General features: G+C 39.9%; 3 protein-coding genes across 6 annotated transcripts in view; 1 reads left to right on the top strand and 2 right to left on the bottom strand.

Moving 5' to 3' along the window:
• Window positions 1–5855, top strand: part of LOC114060994 (poly(rC)-binding protein 3-like) — a 401074-nt gene extending 395219 nt beyond the window's left edge. For all 3 annotated transcript variants that reach the window (XM_027890950.1, XM_027890949.1, XM_027890945.1), the window contains one exon: window positions 3695–5855. In XM_027890950.1, coding sequence (XP_027746751.1) covers window positions 3695–3759 — 65 coding nt within the window. In that variant the 3' untranslated portion in view covers window positions 3760–5855. The remainder of the gene's footprint in view (window positions 1–3694) is intronic.
• Window positions 786–12123, bottom strand: ZNF830 (zinc finger protein 830). Its single transcript, XM_027890951.1, has 10 exons — window positions 11974–12123; window positions 11737–11836; window positions 10501–10621; window positions 9920–9953; window positions 8337–8554; window positions 7898–7988; window positions 7154–7217; window positions 4623–4703; window positions 3195–3271; window positions 786–1463 (listed from the first exon to the last, which is right to left on the bottom strand). The coding sequence occupies exons 1-10, from the start codon at window positions 12093–12095 to the stop codon at window positions 1280–1282; spliced, it is 1092 nt and encodes a 363-aa protein (XP_027746752.1). The 5' UTR covers window positions 12096–12123; the 3' UTR covers window positions 786–1279.
• Window positions 12124–12786: 663 nt separating this feature from the next.
• BAG1 (BCL2 associated athanogene 1) lies at window positions 12787–27042 on the bottom strand. Of its 2 annotated transcripts, XM_027890916.1 has the most exons (7): window positions 26962–27042; window positions 23067–23195; window positions 22831–22913; window positions 21997–22110; window positions 21380–21487; window positions 18314–18376; window positions 12787–16122 (listed from the first exon to the last, which is right to left on the bottom strand). In XM_027890916.1, exons 1-7 carry the CDS (start codon window positions 27002–27004, stop codon window positions 16033–16035), a joined length of 630 nt encoding a protein of 209 aa, XP_027746717.1. In that variant the 5' UTR covers window positions 27005–27042; the 3' UTR covers window positions 12787–16032. The 2 variants fall into 2 exon arrangements, with proteins under 2 accessions (XP_027746717.1, XP_027746718.1); XM_027890917.1 differs by lacking the exon at window positions 21997–22110 and having other exon boundaries at window positions 26962–27041.
• Window positions 27043–27131: the final 89 nt, after the last annotated feature.

The raw sequence follows: 27131 nt of genomic DNA, 5'->3' as shown, positions 1-27131 counted from the left end.
TATACAGAAAGGGCTCCCACCATATCACATCTTTCCTCCAAAACAGGCAAATCAAATATCTAACTTTAGTTCTAATCTTTATTGCTTGGTTCATAAACATCTCTGAGACAAGTAATGAGAATTTACTCATAAGAGTAAAGCTTGTTTTCTCCCTTTAAAATCTAGTTTTGAAACTAGAATCTTAAAGGAAAATGTTGAACTGCTCCTTCACAACTTTACTTTTTTATATAAATCAAGCCACACGTCTCCTATTTTTTCCAAGTGCTCAGCAAATTTGAAATGTTTTAAGATTTGCTTCATTAAAAAAATGAAAATAAAAAAACGACACTTACCAATGCTTAAGGTAGGTCTGCTTTTCATGTCCCAGTCTTGTCAAGTTTGCCGGTTCTTCATTTTACTTAATCTGTGTTTATCAGAACAGAAATCAATTTTAGATGCTCTCTGTGCCTAAGATAATATTTGAAGAAAACTGCCAGTATTTTACAGCTAGAGAAATTATTTTACCTCCTCAGTGTCCAGTGCAGTACCTTCCTCTCTGGCATTTTGTTGCCCTTTTTTGTTGCCCTTTCATTTAGTTATGCAGATATATAACCACTGTATTCCCATCCCTCTGGTTCAAGAAATGTGAGGTATGTTACAGGACGGCTGCACTAAGCAAAACAGGGTACTATAAAGAAAAATATTCAGCACTGCATATGGCACATCACAGAGTATACACTGTGGAGAAGCTGTAGCTCAGCATTTCTGAGCTAGTCCTTATATACACAGAGAAACTGTAACAGATCCTGAAAAAAAATGTACATATTTTATTGGGAGCTGGGGCAATGGACAGAAGAGCACTTAAAAATTTTCAGAAAACATAAATGTATAATATTTTCCTTTCCCTAACCCCCCAGTCTGGATAAACTCTGTAGACCACTCAAATCCTTTACTTCTATACACAATAAGCCACAGCCAAGTCTCAAAATTACCAAATATGGCTAATCCTTCCAAAACCTTAGAGATTCTTTATAGACTTACTAATCCCACTGAAATACTTCTGGTAAGAAACCAGTAATTTTAATAGGAAAGGTGCATTCAATATTGTAAAACATTTGCAAAGTAAAGTTTTTACAACAAGTAATACACCACTTAGATCTACAAAGATTTCTTTTTTAAAACACTTGGCTCTTTACCATCTCACAATCCTCTTTAAATAAATATTTAACAAAGGTGTCTCACTTCTAACAATGGAAGTAACATTACAGATAAAAAGAGTATCAACCATGTTGTAGAAATGCTACAACAAAGCCCCTTTCACCCGCCAGTCTTGAGACAGCAAATCCTGCAGTTCTTCTTCATCTTCACTACCAATATCCTCATCCTCTTTCTCTTGTGTTGCTCTTAATCTCATGGCTTCCTTTAGCTTCTCCTTCATCTCGTCCTGGCGGTTACGCAAAAGCTCAACACGGCGATAACATTCACTGTTGAAAAATAAACCACCTATTAACACTTGTGGCCTTTTCACATTAATTTGATCGTCTACAGTGCTGGATTTTGCCTCTCCAACTTTAGATAAAGAGGCTTTACAGCTTCCCATCAATTAAAAAAATAAGCTCTCGAGATGCTACTGCGCCTTCTCTGTGTTTATCAGGTGGAAGGAGACCAGAGGAGAGCAGTAGTGTGGTCAGTCTCTAGCAATGAAATCTAATCCAAATATTTAGTAACTGCAATACCACCACAAATCATTTTTTAAAGAGCACAGAACCAATATCTACTTCCACACAGAAAGATACGTCATTCTTTGCTCAACTTATGGTTTTCATGTGTGGTAGAAAGGTGAGACATCAATTGGTTATCAGTTTTGATAACTTAGAAGTGGCATCTCTGAAAATAAAAAAGCAGCACAAGTGTTCAGATTCTTTATCTGTTTCCTATGTGCTATAGCAGAATATTTTAAGTAAACATAATCCAAAAGTTTCAGTTTTCCATTTACTTAAAAAGTTCTGTCCTTAAAATATGTTCTGTTAGAATTACTCTAGCCATTTGAAATGGGGTATTTTGTTGAACGTGCCAACTAGTATCAGCCTGATTTAAATACATCTTTGCTAAGAAGAAACACCAAGGAAAGATTACAATGTAGATCCTGTTTCCCCTTGTGTATCTGAAATACAATTACTTACAGGCAGTCATAGCTAAAAATTTGAAGGCTAAGGAAAACACTAATGTCCCTGGAATTAGTTTGCTTTCCAAATTAATTTTAAAAAGCCTGCATTTAAATACAGTCAGAAGACAAAACTACAAAAAGCCTAAAAATCTATTTGTAACTTTTATTTAGGGAAAAAATAATTTCAGTAACAAACTTGAAATTCTCTACAAATTTCTGAATTTGGTTCCATGTACTATAGTATCCTTAGCTACTGAGAAAAATGAATCCTCAGAGAGGCAGGTTTAGTTTTCCCCAGCCCTTAGATGAACACTGTTAAGAGGCATTTCTGTAATACCAAACCTCAGTTTGAACTCAATGCTATTGTTATTATACGCTGATTATGTGTAGCGTGTAAATCTGCCCAGATGTCTTATGTGTTGCTTTAATTTTTTGTGTCTTCTTTTTGTTGCAAGGTTCATTAAAATCAGAATTTATCTTTTCCTTTTCAGTCACTACTACTGCCATTATCACTATTAATCCATGTGTTAAGCTACATGATAATGGTGACAAACTGTTCCACGAAGCTGTATTTCAGGTTCTTGAGTTTAAAGTAAGGCTTATTCAACTGCCACATCTACCATTTCAGCAACACAAAACAAGCCACTTCATTTAATGTAGTACATCATTCAGCGTAACCTTTAAGTAAACTTTTACTAGAACAAGAATAGGACATTTTCAGTACAGCAAATACTTTTTAAAAATGTGCACATAAATACCAGAGAAATACAAATTAAGACATTTGACAAGGGAAAGGGGGACAGTTTGTTCCAAGAATTCACCTTCTGTACTTTCAGTGATTCAGATGTGTTTTTTCTTTGGAGAAAGTTACATAACTTTGCACCAGAACTCATGTCTTTATTAGGTATCATTCTGCCATTTGAGGGAGTCTGTCTTTCAAATATTCAGGTGATTAATGAAAGGTGGTATCAGATTAAAAATGTCTAGTCAAGTAGAAATCCACTACTGCTGGAGAACAGAGAGTTTGAGGAAAAATTGATCTACTTACATCTGCTCATCAATTTCTCCAATCTGGCGATCTAGTCGTCCCTCCTCATCATCTTCTGCCACTATTGCTTCTGAAATCTAAGCCAGAAAAGCACCAAGAAAATTCACCTCCATCCTGAATTCCACTTTCGTTCCTTTATGATGTCTGTCTTTCCCTCTTTCCCCCCTACCTCAAGTTAGTGTCAATCTCCTATATGTATATTCCCACTTTCACAAGGGCAAATACAGGAAAAAAAACAACAGTCTGGTTTAATTTGAAATGGAAATGTTTTTTCCTAAAAGCAAAAGTAGATTGGCTGCTTTGGGGTTAATCTTTTGAATTTTTCAATACACTGTGATTTGAAGCTGAGCATAAATGAACTACACACATCCAAAGTCTGAGGCTGAAACAGGAGCTATATCCCAGCGCTTGGGACTTAATTACACACACTTATTAGTAAACATATTGCTTAAATATTCCCACTAGATCCCGAAGTGTTTCTAACCTGTTATTTTTTTCAGCATATACTTTCTCAAATCTGAATGTCTGGGAGATGCTATGCAATCAATGGTCCACGCATAACTGAGAAGATTCCTCCTAAGCTGAAGAATATCTGAATGGCTTATGCTAGCAAAATGTATCCACCACCGCTTTTGTATGAACATTCGCTCTGTTTATAGTGCTGATGGCTTTAAAATGAGCAATGATAAATTTTTCTGCACCACTTTTCTTAGCAGTTGACAGATGAGTAATTATTTACAATTAAAATAATAAAAAAAATAGCTAATATTCTAGGGGAAGAACGCCAGGTATTCTTTAGTGCAGTTTTATATTGTACAAAAGGGCAGGAAAAAAACCTGCTGCAGGAAGACTTTCCATGCAATGCTAAACAGTAAAAAATGGAAGTACAGAAAAACTGCGGCCAATTTATGTGTCTCACACACAAACTCTTTCAACACTTTCCCAAATTTTGGGGTTCCTTTCCAGTACGTTTAAATTAACCATGATACCCAGGTTACCTATCCTTTATAGATGCTTTTTGAAAAAGGGAGACGAACGGGTGTCTTTTGTTCTGTGTTTTTAAAGGTTAAAATATACATGTATCTCTAGATCTAAAGAAGAGTCCACAATCGTGTCCTGTTTGGATAAAGGACACTGATCTGAGGTGTATGTTATCTAAATAGTATTTAAATAAAATACAATTTAACAAATGTTAACTAGATACACATGGATGACTGGATCCTGATCAAAAGTTTTTCAACCTAATTTCCTTTAAGTGGAAAATAGAAGGAACCCTTTGCTTATTTATACAGTGCATTTAACCATACATTGCATTGAAACAAACAGCTGACAAATGCAGATGTCAGTCATTCTGCAAGAGCTGCATGAAAATGTTTTCTTTATTGTGTATAGTATTTAGAATCAATAAAAATAGATTCCATTACTTACTGTGTTGACCTGTCGCATTGCCTTTTGAAATTCATCCCATTCTTTGTCCATCTGATCCTTTGGAGCATCAACTTTTCTCACCTAAGGAACATGAAAATTTATAAGGTAACAATTTATGTCTAGTGACCCCTTGGGGCACTGTAAAAAATCAGGGGAAATAGGAAAAATTATGCTGTGTTATCAGAAAAGTCTGGTCGATGTACTTCATTTGAAGTAATACATATGAGTAAGAGAGTGCACTTGCACAGTGGTTTTGGAGGAAAAATCTGACTCTACTCCTGGATTAAAACAACATCAGTGACTGTAGCATTAAAGAATAATTAAGAACGGCTGGTGTGGAACGTCTGGAGTAACAAAAGTGACTAAGTCTGTTAATTTGATGGTCTGGAATTTCACTGTGTCAGGTGATAACTTCTAAATTCTTCTGTAAACTGCCTGTTCAATTGCATACAGCAGCCATTTCACAAGCCAAAAAGCAGTAAATTATTTGCCTTTGGCATAACATAGAACAACAGCTGTTCTGTTGTTAGGTAGTATGACTGTATTTCAAATGTAGTCTAATTTTGTTGGCTAACAGAAGAAACTGTACAGCTACAAACCAATTTTAATGGCACGTAAAGCTTTTTATTCTGTGGTAGATGGCATTAGTTACTAAGACGTGAAGTCTGAAAAAGCGGTAGCTGTAAGAACGTGTTTAAGATCTACGACTAAGGTAATCAAAACCAGATTGTGCTTATAACGCAAATAAACAAACAAGATAATCTACCTGTGTAATCAAAACTTTCACAACTTGAAACTGGAAGATGTGGCATATAACACGTTAGACAACAGATTATGCCTGACTCAGGACTGGGTAGAAATTATATAGCTTGGAGAACTAAGCAGTTTGAACTTAGTAATTTCACGACACCATCTTTTTGCATTAGTTTTATTTTTCCTTTATTCATTTTGCTCTTTTGGTGACACATCAGTCATCACCACGGTAAAGAAAACAGTTTGGTACATTTTGTTCCTGAGTAATTATAAAAAATTTAGTAGTATGAATTAAGTTTATAGAATAAATTAGAAGCTTCCAAGCAAACTCATACTGGGAAGTAATAGTCATCATTTCATTTTTCTGTTCTGTGATTATTTCTATCATATGTGTATGTACTGTGTTATTATGCATTGTGGTTGTCTTTTGTAATTCATAATTATTTGTATTTCTTACAATAAATTTAAACACTAAAGTTATTTTTTCTTGAAATATTTATCTAATCCAGAATTCATACGCTTTACCCAATGTAAATAACAAACATTTTCGATGCCCACGATCTCCCTTCCAAATGCTCAGTTAATTTTTAAAATAATTATTTTATCTTATGATTCCAAAACAGGACCACTGCAGCCATCTCAATTTAAGTGGCGTCACAAACGTTTTCCTTCCTCTGAGTATTAGCTATACTCAGAAAGGGATGATTAAAAGGAGGAGCATCTGCAACCAGGTCCAGGAAGAGCTTGTTGGAACAAGTAACTACTTGTAAATTTTATCAGTTGAGGCAATAACCAGAACAAAGATCACTAACCAGCGTCCTCACAGATATAAGCAGATTCTCCTCTGCCTGCTGGGTATTCCCAGCTTTGTACAAGCTTCCCAACTCATGGTGAAACTAAATATTTGAAAAACTTAAGACTTGAATTAGTCATACACGAAGAAAAAAACCAAAAAAACGGAAACACCTCCCCCCAAAAAAAACCAACAAAACCCCCAAAACCAACCAAACAAAACCAAGAAAACCAAACAAGCAAAGCAAGTGAAAAAAAAAAAAAGGCTTTTTCAGCTACATATTTCAATATTCAGAACATCATTAAAAAACGATTCACATATGGCAACATGTGGCATGAGTGGTGCCAAAAGAATCTTGTCAGAGTAAATAAGACACCTAAGCTTGTTAGCTGAGACAGTGGGACTAACTGAAAATAAAAAAGCATTACTTGGAAGGTCTCCAAATTAGAAATCATGGCTGGACCTCACAATGCAATTTAAATACAACAGTAGCCTTCCACAGTGTGCACAGGGAAATATAGTCATGGAAAATAAAAGAGACTTGAGCCTACAGCGCTGTTATTTCAATAAAGACAGCAAGAAAGTCATCAAATCTGTGACAGATTTTACAAAACAAAAAGGTTGGTGGTTGAAATATCAAGTGTTTGTTTTGCTCGTTTGGCACTGTGCATGCTGAAGGAAGTGTGAAGGTGGAAGAGGCTTCCTGGAGAAGGGGTCGATTCCCCGAGCCTGTCAGTGCTCAAGAGGCATTCGGACAATGCTCTCAATAACATGCTGTAACTTTTAGTCAGCCCTGAAGGGTCAGGCAGTTGGACTAGATGGTTGCTGTAGGTCCCTTCCAACTGAAATAGTCTGTTCTATTCTAAGTATTTCAGTCATTTTCTTTTATTCTGGTATGACTGATTATCTGGAGAAGCATCTACTCAGGAAATTATTACAACCGGCAGAAATAAATCCTGCAGCATAAAAAGAGTAGATCACTTACTTTTGCATCCACTTCAGGATCATCAAAGAAACCTTCTGGCAAAGCTTCAGCAGTGTTTTCTTTCCTGAAATATTTGATTACTATAAGCCCAGGTTAACACTTTACAGCCTGATTTATTGTAGAGTTAAAAAGTCAAGAATAAAATCCATAATCCTTCATAAAAGTACCTAGAAATAGACCACGTTTTTTAAGACCTGAATTTTACCTACAATCATCAAAACTTCCTTGTTCAGCTTGGTCTTGCCTCACTTACAAGGAACTGCACAAAATGGTTTAAATCTCACTGTGAAAATGAGAGCTACAGCTTATGCTTCTTAACTATTCTTTCCACTATGCTGAGCACCCAAACATTTTAACAGCACAGTCACTACTTCTGAAACACTAAACCGCTGTCTGAAAGTGCTCATGTGACCTAAACCATTACTTCAGAACAAGCAGTTACAAGCAGTGGTTGACATTAAGCTTCCACAGCACCCTGTGTTAAAATTTGCCAATAGAGATGTCTAAGAGATACTGTATGGCATTCCTCCATCTCTTATTCTGTCCCTAGGGTGAAAAATACCTGTCTGAAATAATGCCAGAGGCTGACATATATACAAACTCCTCAGAAAATGCAGCTTAACAATATGATACACTTCTAAGTGATCACGGTCTATATTTCCTGGAAGAATAATGTTTATTTCCTGGAAGAATAATGTTTATTTACAATTCCTAAAACTATCAGTATTTGATTTGACTGCTTACCTTTCCACTACCTTCTCTTGTACCTCTGCTTTCTGTATGGATCCTGAATGGGAAACTACAGGAGCAGCAGGAGTCTTGCTGTCAAAGAAGTCTATAGGGAAGGACAGAAGTCTGTGACAAAAAGAAGAGCTATTCAAGCAGTTTCTAAAATTCTGACTAGACAAGAATGTCAATTAATACCTTACTGAATCAAGGGAAGAACAGCCAGACATTATTTCACTTGACAGTCTCAAACGATTAGAACATAAAATCAATAAGCACGCTGACAAACCACCACAAAATAACAAACTAGCAAAGAATCTCCTTCCTCTAATCCCAGTATTACCCACCCTAACCAGCTAATGACAATAATTAGAAAAATAAATGAAAAACCCTTCATCATCAGTTAAAACACAGCTTTTCTCCTTACTGAATCACTTACTATTTCAGTCAGCATTACCTGCAGGCAGAGAATTAGCTATTGCTTCTTGAGTTGGAGGTGGAATTTCAGTTTTAGGCATAATGGAAGATTTGCTTGATTGTTCTTGTTCCTCCTCTTCATCATCATCGTCGTCGTCGTCGTCGTAATTTCCTGACAATAAACTGGGACCTGGACCCTTGGAAAGCTGTACATTTGCACTGCCTTGCTCCGCTTCATCAAAAAAATCTGATGGCAGCCTAGTAAAGACCCCACAAGAGAATTGTTTCAAACTTCACAAGAGTCAGTTCCAGTCTAGCACGCAAAGCCTGGTCACTCTGCGAGCCGTCAGGTATTGTACAATACCTGACAATACCCTGAGCTGCACAGCTGCCAACGTAGACACTGTCTGAAGGCATCACATACTTGTGGCTCTCATTTTAAGTTCCCCAGAAATGCTCAAGTTAATTCTAAAAACCCGAATTTCAGGTTTCAGAAACTGTAAATTTCAGTTCCATTTCTCTAGCTGAATATCCAGTATCAAAAACATTAACAAAAATAACCCATAACAAATTGTATTTTGAGGAAAGATGGCTTAAATAATTCTGTCTCCACATATGAAGTAATGTACATCACTATACCTGCTGTGAACACATTAAATACAGAATTAACAGTGGTCATACTAATGTCACATAAACCTTGATAACAGTGTGTTAACACAACTACTTGTTTTGGGTACCTACTGCTGCCCAGAACTGCAGCTTAGAAAAGCCACACAGGCTCAGCAGTAAGAAAACCCAGATTTGCTTAGAATAGCTGCAGACCTCCAAGCCGAACAATCTTCCATGTTATATTTTAAACTGATCCCACAGATGAGTTCACAAATCAACAAACCTCTCAAGTGTTAATTTTGCATACAAACTCAAACTTCTACAAGGTAACTGTACTTAATATCTATGCAGGATAATAATAATTTAGCCTGTGAAGTGTACAACAGACCCTCAGGTCTCATCTCATGTGACATCTACCAACCCTGTAAAGATGTCCAAATACCACCAGAAACTTTTAGTGGCAGTAAAGGTGCTCAACTCACTCCCTTGAAGTCAAATACAGTCCTTTATTTGTTAAGAGTTCAACTGCAGGATATGCTCTTACATGAATTTTAAGTGACAAAAACCACCTTAATGAAGATCTACTGATGACATTTGTTAATTGTTTTTGTAGATATTTAATTAGACATTCAAAATTTGTCTTAATTTCAGACCACCACCTCTTCTGTAGTATGTTAGTATTAAAGATCAAAATGCATGCCACAATCTAATTACATTCATTTTAGCAAACTGTATAATACCACCACATGTTAATACTTAGAAGTCTGATTGTGACAGTAAAAGAATTCCTATTTTCTCAGAGACTCTAAGAGTAGATAGGATTTTCTCATCTGCACTGAGGAAGATGCTGCCATGTTCAGGAATATACAACCCTGTTGGAAATTGAGCAGAAGCAGGGATCTTTTGACACTCGGAACCTTTACCCTTGGCTAAGAAAGAGTGACAAGGGAGAACTGGGCGAGAATGCAGCTGCTGGTAGTTACGAAGAAATCATATGTAATAAGATCTACTTACCCCGCTGTAGATGGGTGTGGCTTTTCGTCTGTACCTGTACAACAGCCAAGAGTCACTCCTTAAAATTCATGCTTTTAAAAGAAATAACCCTCAGACTCCTACTAGAGCGGCAAGTTCACAAATGCCCACTTTGGTGTATTTCAAGGGTATACATGTCTAGTAACACCAAGGGAAAAAAATTAACTGCCTTTCCTTTAGCAAGAACTTTGAGGCATGGTTTGAGGTAAACTAGTGGCTTGATCCCACTGAAAAGAAGTGACACCACTTCTGGGCAAGCACTTTTACTGCTTAGCTTATACTGCTACTGGTTCTGTTTGGGCCAAGCACACAGTTCCATGACCTAATTTAACCCAAAAACCCAGAAGAAAACTGCCAAAGGCGTTGTTTTCTCCTGACAGTGAACTCACAGAGAAAGACAGACTTCTTCCCTTTCTAGCCACAATGGGCTGACATTAACTCAACAGCCTTGTGTATTCACACTCACTTACAAAGGAAAAAAAAAAAAAAAACAACTAAAAACATTCAAGATGTAAAATGGCTGAATTCTGGCAGGTACTTGATAAGTATTTCTCTCTCCTCACCTTTGACTCTCTTTAGCTCTGTATTTTCCGTGTCAACAGTTTTTCTCTTGACAGGATGAGATGATGTGCCAGCAGCTGAACCAGTCACTGTCTGCTTTGTACCTTTTAATTCTGCAACTCTCTGTAAAGAAGTAAAAATTCAGGACACTTTCCCAGCAGTAACTTCTGGATTGCATCTTAAAATACAGTGCTTTTAGAACAGCTTATTGAAGTGAGCTAATATCTTTCTAGAACAGGATCACTGAAACAGACATAACAGATACCCAAACAAAGACTGTCAGCCTCTGGAATGATGTGACATGGGGACAGGCACCTGCACAAGGGAGGTTGTATGAGAAAGAAAGGAAAGGCTAAGATCAGTGACACTGACAGCAGTAAGGCACTGGAAAAGAAATCGGGAAGGCTGGACTCATTCTAAGGTCCTGGGATATTAAGTGTTTCAAAATTAAAACACAGCACTAGCATTAAAGACATGTCACTGTGCCTTGCCAGGGTCATCTAGTCTCAGTGGAGGCAATGAACTAGGAACCCCCCTCAGTTCCTTTGGTCTTTTCCTCGCTGCTTGTAAAAGTAAGCACAGTCTCTCGGTTTCTGCTAAGAAGCAGTGGCAGAACTTAAAGGATTAAAACCACTCCCCCGGATTTAAGGCCGCATCCAAATTACAAGCTCCTTGAATCATTTTATAAATTCTTCATCTTTTTCTTCATCTTCATTTGCTATATTACAAATAAAAAAAAAAGGCATCTTTTCTTAACCTTAACATATTTTCCTAAGCTGTCACTTGACAGCACACAGGTACCAGAGCAACCTCCGTACGGGTTTCACAGCCTGAGCTTCAGAAAAGTGACAGCCAAAAGCTGTGGCTGACGTGGGAACCGCTTCACCTTACGGGCGGACCCCTTGAAAGACACAAGACCCTCCCTTTAAAGCGCTGGCTTTTCAATCACTGCATGGCTTTTAAGAAGACAAAAAGCGTACGAACCAACCAGGCTTGTTTTCACACTCCTCCCGCATCCCGGAGGGTGCTGCGCTGCTCCCATTACCGCGAACCCTCGGGATCACCGAGCCCCAAGCCCCCGCTCCGGCGGGGGGACCTTTCCCGGATCCCTCCCCGTTCCGACGTGCTGCCCCGATACTCCCGAATGGCAAAGCCCCGCACAACGCCGTCCCGCATCCCCCGCACCCCCGGCACCAGCGGGGCACCCGCACCGCCGCCCCCCCGCGAACCCCGCTCACCTCCCGGTGCTGCTTGCCCAGGACGTGGGTCTGCCACAGCAGCTCGCTCTTCACCGGCGCGTTGCACAGGGAGCAGCTCAGGTGCCCCAAGCTGTTGTACGTGGCGGCCGCGTTAAGGGAAGAAGCAGCAGCGTGCGCGGCGCGGACCCCCGCTCCCCGTATCCCTCCCTTCCTCCCTCCTCCTCTCCCTCCCACAGTCCCCGAGCCGAGCGCTGGGGAGCGCGGCGCCGAGGATATTTGGCGAAGGGCGAGTCGATCCGCTTCTTCCCCGCGTTCTGGCGCTGCTTCTCCCGCATGAGGCGCCGCAGCTCCTCCTGCCGCACCTGCTTCCGCCCCGCGCCAGCCCCCGCCGCCGCCATCTTCCCTCGCCCGCCCCGCGGCGCCCGCCGTGACGCGCCCGGGAGGCGCCGGCGGAGGAGGAGGAGGATTGGATTGGGTTGGATTGGATTCTCCGCCCTCGTCAGGGTGTTCCTTGGTTCGGCCTGTGGAGCGCTGTCAGCACTCGCTAGACACAGCAATGGAGCTGTGGGACGTGTCTCTGAATGCATTCCCTAAAACGTACCCCCACCCTCCCCTGATAAGAAAAAAAATAATAAACGATACGTTCCGTACATCCAGCTCCAGAAACCACAGAGTGGATCCGGTGGGAAGGGCGAATCCATGTGGTCCAACCTCCCTGCTCAAGGCAGGGTCATCCTAGAGCACGTCGCACAGGATTCTGTCCAGGCGGTTCTGGGTATCTCCAGTAAAGGAGGCTCCACAGCCTCTCTGGGCAACCTGTGCCAGACCCTCGGTACACAACACAGCTGTGGAAAGTGCTTTAAAATTAAAAACAAAACAAAAACACCACCACAAAACCCCACAGTTTTCTTTAACCTTTGGATTACTGCCATTCCGGGAACATTCCAAGCCCTGGATCACCGTGCCCTGATTCAGAAGGCCCCCCACACCCCGTGGCTGCTCCCAATGCCAACACTGGAACATGGGCACCTTCCCCACTAAAATACAGCCCATCTACAGAATTTAGTGACCAAAACATGACCAAGGACAGCAGAGAACTTTCCTTATTTTATTTTCACCTTTTCATTTATAATAGTAGATAGTACAATAAAGTAAGTTAACAAAAAAAATCTAGTGCCAAGTTCCATGGTGTCAAGTACTCCACTCCAAACCACGAGTGTCCATTAAAAGTCAAGAAGTGCTGCTCCAGGTTTACAGCGACATTAGAGGACTTGGTCATAGAGGATTCCCCTAATTTTATGCTGTTTCCAGAGAGCAACCCGCCCCATGGCTCGAGACTCCACAGCTCCCTGAATGTTGGGTTTGGTTCATCTCACACTAGCCCATGGGATTTGGGGAAGGAAACGGGCCAAGGGAGTGTGTAATTCAATTCACATTTTCATAAAAGACAAACCTTGTGGTACATTTTGCCCAGATGGCAAGTCCAAGGTGTGTAAACACAGCCAGAGCAACACAGCAACTGGAGGAAGACGATGGGATAAGTGCAACTAAGGCAAAAGGGAGCAACTTCTGTTTTGACATGATCAGGGCAGGTGGCTGGGGTGAGGAAATGATTCAGTAGCAAAACAGGTATCACAATACACCTGGACTACAGAATCAGTGAGAATATAGCTTAAGCTTGATTGAGATCTATATTTACAAATTCTAAAGAATATTTAAAATCTCCTATTCCTTCCCCTTCCTCCCACAACTGTAGTCTGCTGCACTTTTCAAAAGCACAGATGCTTGCTTTTAGTGAAATTTAAGGCTATTATGACAAAAAAAGTGTAGGACTCCTCTTCCAAAACTAAGTATAAAAGTCAGTCCACTCTAGGATGTCTTAGATAACTCTAAATTCAACCATCTGTTTTCCAAAACAAATCCAATTCATTTTTATATTTGGAAGACAAAAAAATTTATACTGCAGAAGTTGGTCTTCATACACATTCTTTTGTCCTAGAAATCAAATGGACACCAGGAGTTACCACTGGAAGGTAATTTCAGCCCAGGACACTCACTCCCTGCTGAACACAGATGTGCTGGTGGGAGAGGTTCACCATCGCTCTCTTTGCCTCAAAGTAGCAGATCATCAAAAGATCTGCTACAGAACATCCTAAAATTAATTCACCTTGCTTTGAGACAGCCTCTGGATGTACTCACATAAGCACATCTTGAGAAGCAGCAGCTTCTGGTAAGAAATGCTGGGAAGATGATGTCTGCCAGCAGCCCTAAGTGTTCTCTCCTGAGAGAGAAATACAAAGAACAGCAGAAATGGACACAGGTCTAGCCATGACCACAGCTCCCAGTTCTCTCTATGGGCACAAGAGGATTATTTTGCTTATTATACATGCACCTGTGAAAGGTCAGTGCATTAGCGGACCTACAGTTGGGAGTGGGAGGATCCTTTCCATCACAGCAAAGTGGATGAATCTGCATTCCCTGAATTAGGCAAGTGTTGCTGGTGGTTTAAGAGTCAGCTGAATCTGGTCCAGAAGCAGCAACAGGCTAGGCAGGGCTTCACAAAAATGGCTTACAACCAACGCTTCTTCCTCTTAACCTTAAAGTGCTGAGAAAAATGCAGCATGACCAGACTAGTAACCTAGGAAAAAACCTGCACAGTCCTACAATACCATTTCCTAACGTGATAGATAAGGTCCCTAAGAGTTTAGATCACGAAATCCTCCACAGATGCTGATAAGAAAATTTCATAAGGAAAAAATACAAGCTTGAAAGAACTGGTTAATAATAAAGAGCATGGGAACTCAAATCTTGATATGGTCAACTAGCATTTTTAGAATACAAGTGACCCTTTCTAATTCAGGACTATCACCTCATTTGTCCAATGGCATTTTTCTCTTAAAAAAATTTGCTCCTCCAATTACAAACATCAAAGACAATACTTTATAACACTTTAGGCATTGTTTAAGTTTTACAACTTATTAGAAGTTAAGATATTTTTACATACATTTCCTATTTTCATCTTGAAAGGACAGCTAACATTAAAACATACAGATAAAGGCTCACTACCTAAGGGCCATTTCTAAACATTCTCAGTCTGACTCATTTGGGATGAAAGAGCTTTATTTTTCCCACAGAAAGAGGCTCCTTACCAGTCACTACTTCACCAGCAGCTCTGTGTATGACTGACCTACCAACCAGAAGCACTAGTGAAAAAGCAACTCCTACTACAGTCGTGTTAGCTACAGGTGAACACCTACATTATGGTCAGAGGCTCTGACTGCAGGCTACGGCCTCTGACCAACAACTGCAAAGTTGGCTGCACCCACTCAAAGTTCCCATCTCTGGCAAAAAGCTTATTTTCCATCTAACAGAGAAGGTTAAGCACGGCACGTATCTGACTGCAAGAATCAGTCATAACGCTCAGACAGATGGCATTGCTAAAATAAAGCTGTGTCACTTTGCAACGTGTTGTAAAAATTCACCGATTGCCTTATACTAGAAATAATCACTGCATTTTTCCATTAAATATAGCATCATGAATTCAGTAAAATCAGAAAAAAGTATAAAAAACCCTTTCAAAATAGCTCCTTAATTATACCTTGCTTGAACTGAACCCTTGGTATTTGAGCAGCACGAGTAATCTCATTTCATTTCCCAACACAACTTAAGACAGAACACAAATAATAAAAATACAAATAATCTATAAAAACCACAGTACCTCAGAAATCTATGTAAAAAACATACATCTGTATCAAGGAGCTCAGTAACAACTTAAAGCACCACTCAAAATTAAGTACCATACATGTTACAGTACATTCCATTTATTATGACAATTTAAGGCTAAAATAGGTAGAACTCCCTTATAGTCAAGCTTTCTTATATTTATAAATGCATACAAACATTAAGTAGATACAAATGTGTAGGGGTTTTTATTGCTCTGAACTGTCTACTAGAATGTTCAGCTTTCCCAGATGTTGTCTCAGTTTGCCTTCTTTGATTTGAGCTGTAAATTCAAAGATACATCAGACAAAACTGCCCACCATCAAAAACTTCATAACTTAGTTAACTAAACATTCATCCATAAGATACATAATTCATCACAAAGATTAGTTCTGCCATTCTTCAGGAAGGATTTTCTTTTCAAAATAATATTTCTAACCAAGCGGCAAACAAGACAACCAGCAAGAAATGACTGACTGGTACCAGTCTAACAGACTGGATTTAAAAAGGAAAAAAAAAAAAAAAAGGAAGCTGGATATGTGCTCCAAAACAAAGAGCAAACTTTTCTTCTTGCTCATAGAGCAATTATGTTTCCTAATTATGAAAGGCGATGCCTCATTCTGCCAATGCCAAATTCTTTGACTGTAGCTTGTCCATTTCTTGACCAATATTTCCTTCAATGGTATCACACTGGGCAAGAAAAACCTAAGAATAAGAAACAAACAAATGTCACTGGATATGCAATTTAGCAATGGAAGGTGCCTCTTAAGAACAGAAAGTTCCTATCCTGAATCTGAAGATGCCAACTCAATAACCACCTTCCAGCTGTTTTGATAATAGCTTATTCACAACTACATTTAACCAGAACCCAAAAGAAACATGACAACTGATAAGGCAATAGCCTGGCTGCCCATCATCACCAGTCCTGCCACTGAAGTACTTTCATAAACAACAATGAGAAACATAAAGGTTCAGAGAAGTTAGTGCTTCATTCAGTTTGGAACATGACTTTTAAGCACCTTTCCAAAACACATACTTCAGAGGCCAAAGGGTGGGAATGACAAACCTACCCAGAGAAATCTAAAATGAGCTTTCATTAAACCAAGACCTCTTCTATTTCTCCAGACTACAGAGCACAACTGAATCTTCATCTTTATCAGTAAGTAGCATTTAAGCCAATAAACGATTTTAGGCCAATCCTAAGGTATGCAAGTACACTGCAGTTTCTGAGAAGATTCATGTCTTGCACTTGGTTGTACTATGTCTGCACCAGGCTTTAACAGTCAAACCAGATATTTCACGTGATTTACATTAAAATGACACTAAGAAACCTCTCTCCCCCTAGAGCAGCAAACCGTTGTGCCAGGTGAGTGTTTCTCAACCATCACACTGTTTTCAACCAATCCAATCCCTTGAACTGTCATCAACTCATGTCATTAAGGACTTGAGGGATGAAAAAGTCAAGGTGATAACAACTGCTGCTGCTGCTGGCTGCGTTTTATACTTATCTCCCCCATCCTGGAAGATACATGACTGCCAGCAACAGAAGGCAGTTAATAGCTCCTGCTTGCTTCCATGAACACTTAAGAGTAATAAGCATAACTTGCCACTGTTTTCTTGTTTTTGCTCTGGAAAAACAAACTGTTGTTGACTGCTCTGGTCTGAAATCCCTAAAGATTCTTCTGCAGTCCTCAAATGGCTCATGACCTACAGTTGTAGAACACTGTGCCTATAAAAGTACATCAATAATTCTGATCTCTGCTCAACAGAGTCTGTTTTTATGCTTTAACAGCAGTTCTTATACAAAGCCCCACATATTTCTGCTGTAAATTCCCCCAGGAGTGGAGGTCTAGTAGCTTGCCACAAAGTCTACAGCCATCAGTCCATGCTGAGGCATATACCATCAAGAGCATGTTCAGAGCCCCACATAACACAGCTACTCCAGCAACCACCTTCATTTCAATTTGCATTGTCTAAACTTATCTCAGTAACTGGGTACAAAAGCTTTAACTAAAACCATTTCTACTACAAAGTGCTTCTTCACAGGCCTTCCTCTAAAATAGATGGCTGTTTTAAAAAATTTGTGAAACATCAATGGGAAGTACTTAGTAAGATTACAGTAAAAGACAGAATCTTTCAACGCCATATATGAATGCAAGGTACTTCTGCAAATAATTTTTAGGAGTCTAACCTGGGAATGCAGCTTAGCACAATACAAATAAAACCAGTAATACAAGTAGCATTACATTAATTTCTGTAAGTTTGGTTGGAGGGGGCTGAATTCCAGTATTTATTAAGAAACCTTCAGTTCAAGGTCTCTAAGCAAACAATGCCTAGGATTTTATAAGCATCACACAACAGCAAAGCAACTTAACCCCCTGCCCCAAGCTGCTCTTCTGCACAGATCTTATTTTAAAGACCTGCTCTCCACAGAAAGTTGGTACATTGCAATAGAAGTTCAATTTTCCAAAGAACACCTCTGGCAAGGTCAGGAGTAGGTCAGCAGGAGTTACAGCTGACTGCATCTTTGTGCCCAGACCTCAGTCATTACTCCAGTCCACCAAGATGCAAAAAAGGAGGAATGATCAATCCTGTTTTCCTTACTAGTTATCAAAATTACTTAATATTATCACACAGCAATAAGGTCAACCACTAATGTGAACGGCAAGCATTATCCGAAACCAGCATGAACAATGAAAATCTGTATTGCTGTATGCTGTTTTATAAAGTATTAAATACCTCTCAAAGGGAGGTCATAAGAAATATTAATGTAAGAACAAACACTGTGAAAATCTAAACAGCTCATTTTCACAGGCTCTTGTGTACAAGTGCCCAACATTAATGGGAAAAAAAAAGGAAAAAAAACCACCACCAAAAACAAACCAAGAAAACTCACCTGAACCCTCTTCACCAACCCCTTCTTTTTCAGTTTGCAATCACTGAAATTCTCTGGCAGATTCTGCAGTAAAATAAACAAACAAGTTGATGAAGCTTAATGGTGAAATTAACATATTAGCAAAAACTGAAATTATCAAAGAATCCTCTGAACAGGCATCCTGAATGCCATGCCTGCTCAGTGAGGATGATTACACAAGAAAGAATTTATAAGAAAAAGTAATAAAAAACCATGGCATGCTGACTGCAAAGAACAGAGCTAGCACATTTACCCCTTGTCTATAGGTAATATACAGCAATAACCTACATAATACATTAACTCAATCAGTTGCCATCATTAGAATGTATCATCAGTAATGCAGACATTGGCAGTCTGTTACAGCTGTACATCTGATCATCTCTGCAATGTACTCATGGAAGGCAACAGATGTGAGGTGTTACACACTGTCAGCTTTTAATTTAATTAAAATTGCATCATTTTCTGTACCCCTACTACCCAATATATTCACGTATGTCATCCTGACAAAAGTTACATGCTTTGTCTTTTTGGAGCTATGTGAAATTGGAGTGTTGCTGGGGAATGGTGCTCAGGTGTATGGTTTGTTTTTAATAGGTAAAATACCCGTACAGGTAATTATCATTCTTTAATGTTTATGTGAACATTTTTAGAAACATTGTGCTCTCACTGTTGAAAATGCATACAATGCTTGGAGTTTCTCATTAGTACACCTTTTATTTTCTAATCTAACTCTGGATCAAGAATAGACGTTTCTTTATAGTAATGTTTCATTTCAGCAAAAACGTGAGCCCCTCTGTGCGGTTTAGGGCCATAAACTTATGTAACAATCAAAAATAGACAAAAAAAAAAGTGCTCTTTTATTGTTTAGACAAATGGTTTCTAATCCTCCTGTCTGTTGCCCATGTGTTGCTGTGAGGCACTCTAGCTGGGCTGTCAGCTGTGTCACCTTCCTAGAGGAATACTCCTTAAACCCTTTGAGGTATTTCACTGGTGTTTCCCTCTTGGTTCCTAACAGCACCAAGAGTAGAAAGCTACAACATAGTTTTCGTTACTGAAACTTGGTGGGGACGAATCCATGACTGGAGTCATGAGATGGCACTGCAGGGAGGCTGGACAGCAGTAGGTAACATATTCAACTGTGGAGAACCGTCAGGGGGTCTCTCTTATGCTGTTGTTGTGTGTCCCTGAATACTTCCTGGGGTGCTGACAGACTAGTTAAAGGTGTGGAGACCCAGGAGGGGGTCTTTCTGTCTGCATGTAACCCTGAACAGGTTAGCTGAACCACTCTGCAATACAGAGGACTGCTCAGTGAAGGGTCCCCATAACGGGACACTGCAGACACATTGGTTGGGCCCAAGAGCCTCGGCTAATCTGGAGCAATGACAGATTGACCAAAGGGTTTGAGAAAATCTTCCCTTTCACATGACAATGTTCCTTGAGCTTTAAAACAATTTTCTTCTGAAGATTTAATTTTATGTTTATGATCCATGCTAAGGGATTGAAGGATTATACTAAGAAAAGCTTATGAAATATTTATTGATTCAGATAAATTCAAAAGTTTAATAGTACGTTCTCATCTTATTGTAAGTGGCAAAACTTTCCAGGAGTCTGGGAGATGTTTGCTACAGGCACAATGATGGTTTTTCAGAATACTTCTTTCTTTTAATCCTTTAAATGTTAATTTGGTATAGATTTACCAGATGACTAGTATATCTAGGACAAGGAGACAGTTAAGTTTAATCAGAACAGCACAGTAATTTAAGTAAGTTCTAAAGAGGAACTATAACCCAAAAAAATCCTCAAGAAAGGAGGATGGGCCACCAGAGCATAATTTTGAGTCAGTAACACCATCAATGTCCTCTGTACTGATACATGCAATTTGATAGATTTGTCATGTAAACAAAATCAGTGACTGGTATTTCGGAAGGGACAGCTTTTATTTTTCGATTGTTAGAACAACCTGTTCTCTGCAATACTGTCTTTCTAGATTGCAAATCTGTCATTTAATAAAAAAAATATCATGGGAACAAAGTAAATGCTCAGATACCAATGCTGATAATAGAGTTCATGTAAATTGGAGCAGATTCAACAAGTACATACTGCCATGACTGTGAAATTCAATTTTCCTACTGATCTCAGAAAAACTTTATTTTCTTGGAAAAACCTTTCTGCTATTTAAAAAACCTGTGCCAGATGATCAATTCAAGCATTTTCTGTGTTCTACTCACCAAGATTTGTAATAAGTAGTGTATTTTGACTTTTACTCCTGGACCAAATGTTTTAACTGATGAAATAAACAGCATTTCTGGTAATGCACACACACAAATCTTCAACTGTTGAACAAGACTCAACTGTATTCCTCCTGAAGAAAACTTCAAAGACCTGTGGCTTATGGCAATGTCTGAGTATGTCACAACATTAGAAATCTGTAAGATGCTCCTAGCATCCCTCCCCCTTTCCTGCAGTGGAAGCAGTAGCTATTTCAACATGTTTAATGTTAAAATGTTTAAGTTACAGCTACTCTACTCAAAAGCATCACTTTTAGACTTTTCTTTCACACCTCTGGCAGTGACAACATTGTATTTTTTCCTCTCACACCCCAAATACTGTAGGACTACAAACTTAGTTCTCCACTTCCCAAATCCAAAAATTCGTAGTTGTTGAATACACAGAGCCTAGCAAAAATGAGTATTAATTACTGCTACCACAAAAGTTTGCAAAAACAAACTAAAAGGGCAAAGCTTGAGTAAAGGATAACCATTTCCTATAGCCTTAACAGGCTGCTGCCCCAAATGAAGCTCCTCTGCAGAATAGAAATGCATATACAGGCATTAATGTCACCAGTTAGAAACAGAGGCTGCCAGATATCTTTTGGAGGCATATCAGGCCAAGAACTGGATATTAAAGGAAAAAATGAGCAAAGGAATTAATTAATTTTCAAAGCCAAACTAAAATTTCTAGTATGTTAAAATATCAAATGAATTATAAGATATTCTTAACAGCAAGTTTCTGTTGGGATTTGACCCTCTTCTGTGGTTAGTTACTTACAATGGCATCAATCTGTTCCAGGGTCTTCATGAACTGCTCTGCAGTTCCTTTTATCCTCTTGTCCAGCTGTTTTAGTGCTTCTGCTTGGAGGTCCTTTGCTAAAAATCCCTGAGGAAGGAACAACAAAATTATCCCATACCCTACAGAATACTCATCTTAGAAGACCTGCCAATCTACAACAGCAGAAAACAGCATTTACTATTTCTGTAGTTTCAAGCATGGTAGGGACTCCAGTCTCAATCTGTATTCTATCAATTCTTGACATGGTAAATGTAAAATCTGCTAGGTTTACTTAAAACATAAAAAAGTAACAGATACAGATATTCTCCTTTGGACTTTAAGAGAATTCTTTCATGTTTTTCCAGATATAAAGAAGATAATTTATCTCATATGAAACAAAATTTACCTTTTTCCAAATAGTGCCACGTCTCTATTTTGCAAACTCATAAATGGCATTTGAAATTCACTAATAATTATACAGGACCCTTGGGCAATTAGGAGGGGCAGCCTATTACTGACTAGTCAAAACCTTTAAACTGTTTTGTTTGGGGTTTTTTTAATACATATACCTAGAAAACTGTTTTGCAAAGATATAAAGTGATACAAAAGTGGCATACCTTCTGGATACTTGTGAACTCTTTATTAACTTCCTCTAACTTATTAGCTATTTGCTCCACTGACTTCTCCAAATCTTTTAACTTCTTTAATTCAGCCTCTTCTTCTGGACTATTCTGTGTATTCAAAAGTACAACATTCACAACTATGGAACAAATGGATACACGATGCAGCCAAAAAGCAGCAGCACTGGCCATACAGACATAAAGGCTTCTGTTGGTTTACATACTACACTGTGGCTATTCTTTTCATATTTGAGAATACGAAAATTCTCATGAATAAGCTTCTTCCAGAGCTTAATTACAAATACTAGAAGAGCAAGGTATATAAACACACTAAATAAGATTAAAATGAAGGGAAAAAGGAAAAGTGCAAACTTTTTTTTTCTTATTGTTAACTTAGGATTTTTAAAGTAGAGGTGGCATTTATATCACAGGATTATTACCTTGTCCTCTACTTGGCAAAGCCCGCCACAAGTCCTTCCACCAGAAATAACCCAGCAGACTCAGTAGCTACAGTTGGGGGAGGTTTTTTTAAATCAGAAAAAAAAAAGATGAGCAGATAAGATCATCGGTGCACCGAAGGTTCATGAGCACTGACAATAGATTGCGCACGGTCTTGTCAATAACATAAAGCAGAAGCCAGTCAATAATGGAATTTCAGAAATGTACAAACTGCAGTTTTTTGCAGGGTAACATGAGACTGAATTCAATTTTGTGGGTAGATGTACGAAATTAGGTTAATGCTGTAACCTGTTTCTGTGTTCAGCATCTGACTTAATGACAAAAATTACAATAATTTAAGGAAGAAAAAAAAAGTCCCAAGGCAACACTTACCCTTTTCCCAATCAACATGACTTTGCAACCATTTTTAACACCAAGTGCTGATAATGGTTGTTCCAGTTCTTTCAGAGACTTTCCTAAATGAAAATTGAGAGAGGAGAAAAAACACAGTTAAAGTACAGTTAGTGGCACAGGAATGTCTTTTTGAAGACATTTAAAACGTGAACACTTGAAAGTGACTAAGATGAAAGCTTATAATCTCTAAGAAATGTTGCACACTCATAAGTTACCTTTGTATATCAGTTTCTGAAAGGGAACTGGAACTCCAGTGACTTGTTCAATAAGTACAGCCATGTCTTGTAGTGTAGGTTCACCGTCTTCTTGCTGAGAAGCAACCTGAATACTGTGTTTTTCGTTACCTAACAGAAAAACAGAGTAACAGTAATACTTATTGTTACTTAGAAAACATTACAGAAAAAACATTTCTAATATTTATTTCCATTAATGCAGAAAGTTCTCAAACCACTGATCCTCATGTACAATCATAATTTTCAGTCCTTCCTCTTGGAGTAACTGACTCAGCTGAAACTTCTGGTTTACACTGTAATAACCTGAAGAGTTTGATCGGGTGTATTTTACTGGCAAAATTCTCCTGCTAAATATTACTCCCTATCTTTTTTTTAAGAGTACAGATGGTGTCCAGACATCCCACAAGCTGAAGCATGAAAGCCCACACCTTCGTGAAGTATCCCATTTCCTACTTGTAGGAACTTTTAATGGCATGAGTCTTGGTATCTGAGACAATTTATCAGTTCCTTTGCTCCCCACTCCTCATACATGAGAAACAGGCAATCAGTGTCGACCCTGTGCTGCCTCCACACCAAACAGAGAGAATTCTCACAGTCCAAAAATTACTTCTCCCCATAATACTACTGATAAGCAGCCTTAACCAGTTTGAGCAGTGCCAGCTTATCTGTCACAATCCACTTATGGAGCATCCTATTCAGACTCCCTAAGATTACTTGCATGCAGTAAGAAGGAAGTTCTTAGGAAAAAAGGAGTATGCCTATTAATCTCTGCTTTGGAATGGACCCTTTCTATAACCCTCTGCTCCCATGCATTTAAGAGCTGTCAATCTGAAAGCACCCACAGGAATCAACCACCACTGGCTGCATGGAAAATCAAGACAGGCATTTTTAACTCTGCAGGAAGAGAAAAGTCCTGAGCAAATACCAGAAATAAAACTATTCTCATGCCACTAATTTTAAGTGCACGTATCTTTGACAAGAATAGTGCTAGAAACATTGATTTTAAAATACTCCAGCCTCCTACAAGTCACATGAAAAGTGACACTGTGACCTGAAAACTTTAAAAGTCCAACAACACTTGTTAAATCTAAGACATTTTTAAGCTAAATTACATTATGCCCCTCTCACCAAAGCATTTTCCATAAACAGAACTTCTTCCTGATTTGTTGGGGGGAAAAAAAAATCCCACAAAGCACAATCTCAATATATTTTAAAAAGTTGTTTTGATATATACAACTGCTTTGTGTAAGGGCTGTGCTGATGAGCAACTGAGAAAAAAAACAAAAACAAGCATTAACTGAGAAACAGATGAAGCTTGTCTAACAAGAGAACCAGTTTAATCAGAAATTATAAGTACTACTTTGGGCAGACTGTGAAAAAAAATTTACTGTAAATTCACAGCAGAGGTCCTCAGTGGAGCAGAGATCCACCTGCAGCCTGTGGAGGAGATGCACACCAGAGCAGATGAATGCCCCAGGGAGGCTATGGCCCCTTTGGGAAGCCTGCACTGGCAGCTGGCAGGACCTGTGACCCCCTGAAGAAAGGAGCCCACACTGGAGCTGATTTGCTGGCAGGGCTTGTAAGCCTGTAGGGAACCCACATTGGAGCAGCCTGTTCCTGAAGGACTGCAATCACTGGGAGGGACCCATATGCTGGAGCAAGGGAAGAGTGTGAGGAATCCTCCCCCTGAGGAAGAATGAGCAGCAGAGACAGAGTGTGATGAACTGATCACAGCCTCCATTCCCCTGCACTGCCCAGGGGGTAGGAGTTAAAGAATTTGGGAAGAAAGTCAAGCCCGAGAAGAAGGGAGGGGTGGAGGAAGGTGGGGTTTTCTTTTTTAGTTCTCATTACTGTACTCTGATTTGAATGTTAATAAACTACATTTCCCCAAGCCAAGTCTATTTTGCCTGTGAACAGTACCTGGTAAGTGATCTCCCCCTGCCTTTATCTCAGCCCATCAGCCTTTCCTTATATTTTCTCTCCCCTGCCCAGCTGAGGACGTGAGAGACAGAGTGGCTTGTGGAGTCCAGCCAGGGTCAACCTTCCATACTTGCAGGTTGGGAAGTGATGCATGTGGGTCTGCTGCCATTCAGTTTCTCAATCCTAATTTGCATCTTTCCCCACTTTCACTCATGCATGCAAAACTTTACTAAAAAGGTTTGTGCAAAGTGTTAAACCAGCATCTGACAGCAGCAGGTGTAAATCAGACACCTGAAGCCCAAGGTGAATAATGGCTTCTATTTGCTATTTATTAATGACAAAGTAATTATCAGGTAAGAACACAACAGCAAAGATAAAAACATTCTCACATAAGGTGACTGTTGGCAAAAAGCAAGATGCTGGAATTATAAATATGTCAATATCATTAAGTTATTGATATCTTTGCAAATTAAAACCCCTCAGACCAAATGAAGCTCTCTGAAGGCATAAACGAGCACATGAATCATGACAATTCAAACGGATTATTCCACAAAGTTCCTCACCAAACACTCTTAAATAAAACTACCAGGTGATAAAGAAAACATTTTAACAAAATAATGTAACAATTTGAAAATGTGAATGACCAAGCAGAAATAAACTCTAAATATGGAAAAAACATCACCAGCATAGTGCAAAAGGAACACAGGTGGAATTTATCATTCAATAATTTTTTAAAAATCCAATAAAAAATTAACAAGTTTTGCTAACAAAAATCAGCAGAATGCCTTGCTGACTTAATACCTTACTGTCCACCTCAGTCCTCCTACTGTCTCACTTCACCAAAATTTAACCCTGGTGTTTCCATCTTATTTTTAAGAACTGTTGAGTCAGGGCTATTATCACCTCTTCACACTAACATTTTATATTTATTTGCAGATATAAGCCCATCTTCCCTCCCACCTTCTTCTCCCTCTTCCTAATTCTCTTTTTGAGGAAAAACAACTCAGTTGTGTCAGCCAGCCTTTGGGTGACCCATTCCAGCAGGTCAGCACCCATCTGTCACACTGAAGAAACCACACCCTCTGTTGCAGTCTTGCAGCCCATTAGCTGCAAACATCCAAGTATTTTTCAACAAACAAGAGAAAAGCCTATCGGGTAGCACCTGCCTTTAAGTTGCAGTGCTGATTTCAGCAATATATTGCATCTAAATGAAAATTACTACCAAACAACAGAATCACAGAACGGGTCAGCTAGTCCAACGTCCCTGCTCCAGCAGGGCCATCCTAGAGCACATGGCACAGGACTGTGTCCAGATGACTTCTGAATATTTTCAGAAAAAAACACTGCACATCCTCTCCGGGCAATCTGGTCCAGTGCTTGGTCACACTCACAGTAAAGAAGTGACCTCATATGCAGGTGGAACTCCCTGTGCATCAGTTCCTGCCCATTGCCTCTGGTCCTATTGCTTGGCACCACGGAGAAGACCCTGGATCCATCCCCTTGGCATCCCCCCTTTACACATTTGTACATACTGACAAGGTCTCCTCTCAGCTGTCTCTTCTCGAGGGCCGAACAGGCCCAACTCCCTCAGCCCTTCCCGCTAAGAGAGACGCTCCAGCTCCCCGATGGTCCCCGCTGTCCCCCACCGACCGCAGCTCTGCGCTCCTGGCAAAGGCCGCTCGCTCCCTGTACCCCGCTTCCACTATCCCCCTCACAGCAGATCTACGCCAGCGATCCAGCTGGAAAGAGACACTGGCAAGCTGTGGCCAGCGAGGAGCGAAACTTCAGGGCCGCAGCCGGGATGGAGAGCGGGCCGAGCGGGGCCCAGCCGGCCCCGGTCGCTCCCCCCTTCGCCGGGGCAGCCGCGGCCTGCCCGCCCCGCCCCCGGGAACGGCCTGCCGGAGCCCTCGCCGCCGGAGCCGAGGCCCCTGCCGCTGCCCTGCCCCGGGGCTCTTACTGTAAGTGACGGTGACGGTCACCGGCGCTCCGGGCGCCGCCATCTCGCCCCGGCACAGGGAAGCGTCTGCGGCGCCTCCCGGGGCGCGCCCGGAGCACGTCACTTCCGCACCGGGAAAACGGGAATGCCGCCTTCCCGCTGTGATTTTACCGCTTCCTCCCCAACCCCGA

The sequence above is a fragment of the Empidonax traillii genome, unplaced genomic scaffold (assembly GCF_003031625.1).
Source record: "Empidonax traillii isolate 1590-97213 ecotype Southwest subspecies unplaced genomic scaffold, ASM303162v1 scaffold303:size634589, whole genome shotgun sequence".
NCBI lineage: Eukaryota > Metazoa > Chordata > Aves > Passeriformes > Tyrannidae > Empidonax > Empidonax traillii.
Note: the sequence above shows the minus strand (reverse complement) of the source record. Positions and strands in the feature narration are given on the sequence as shown.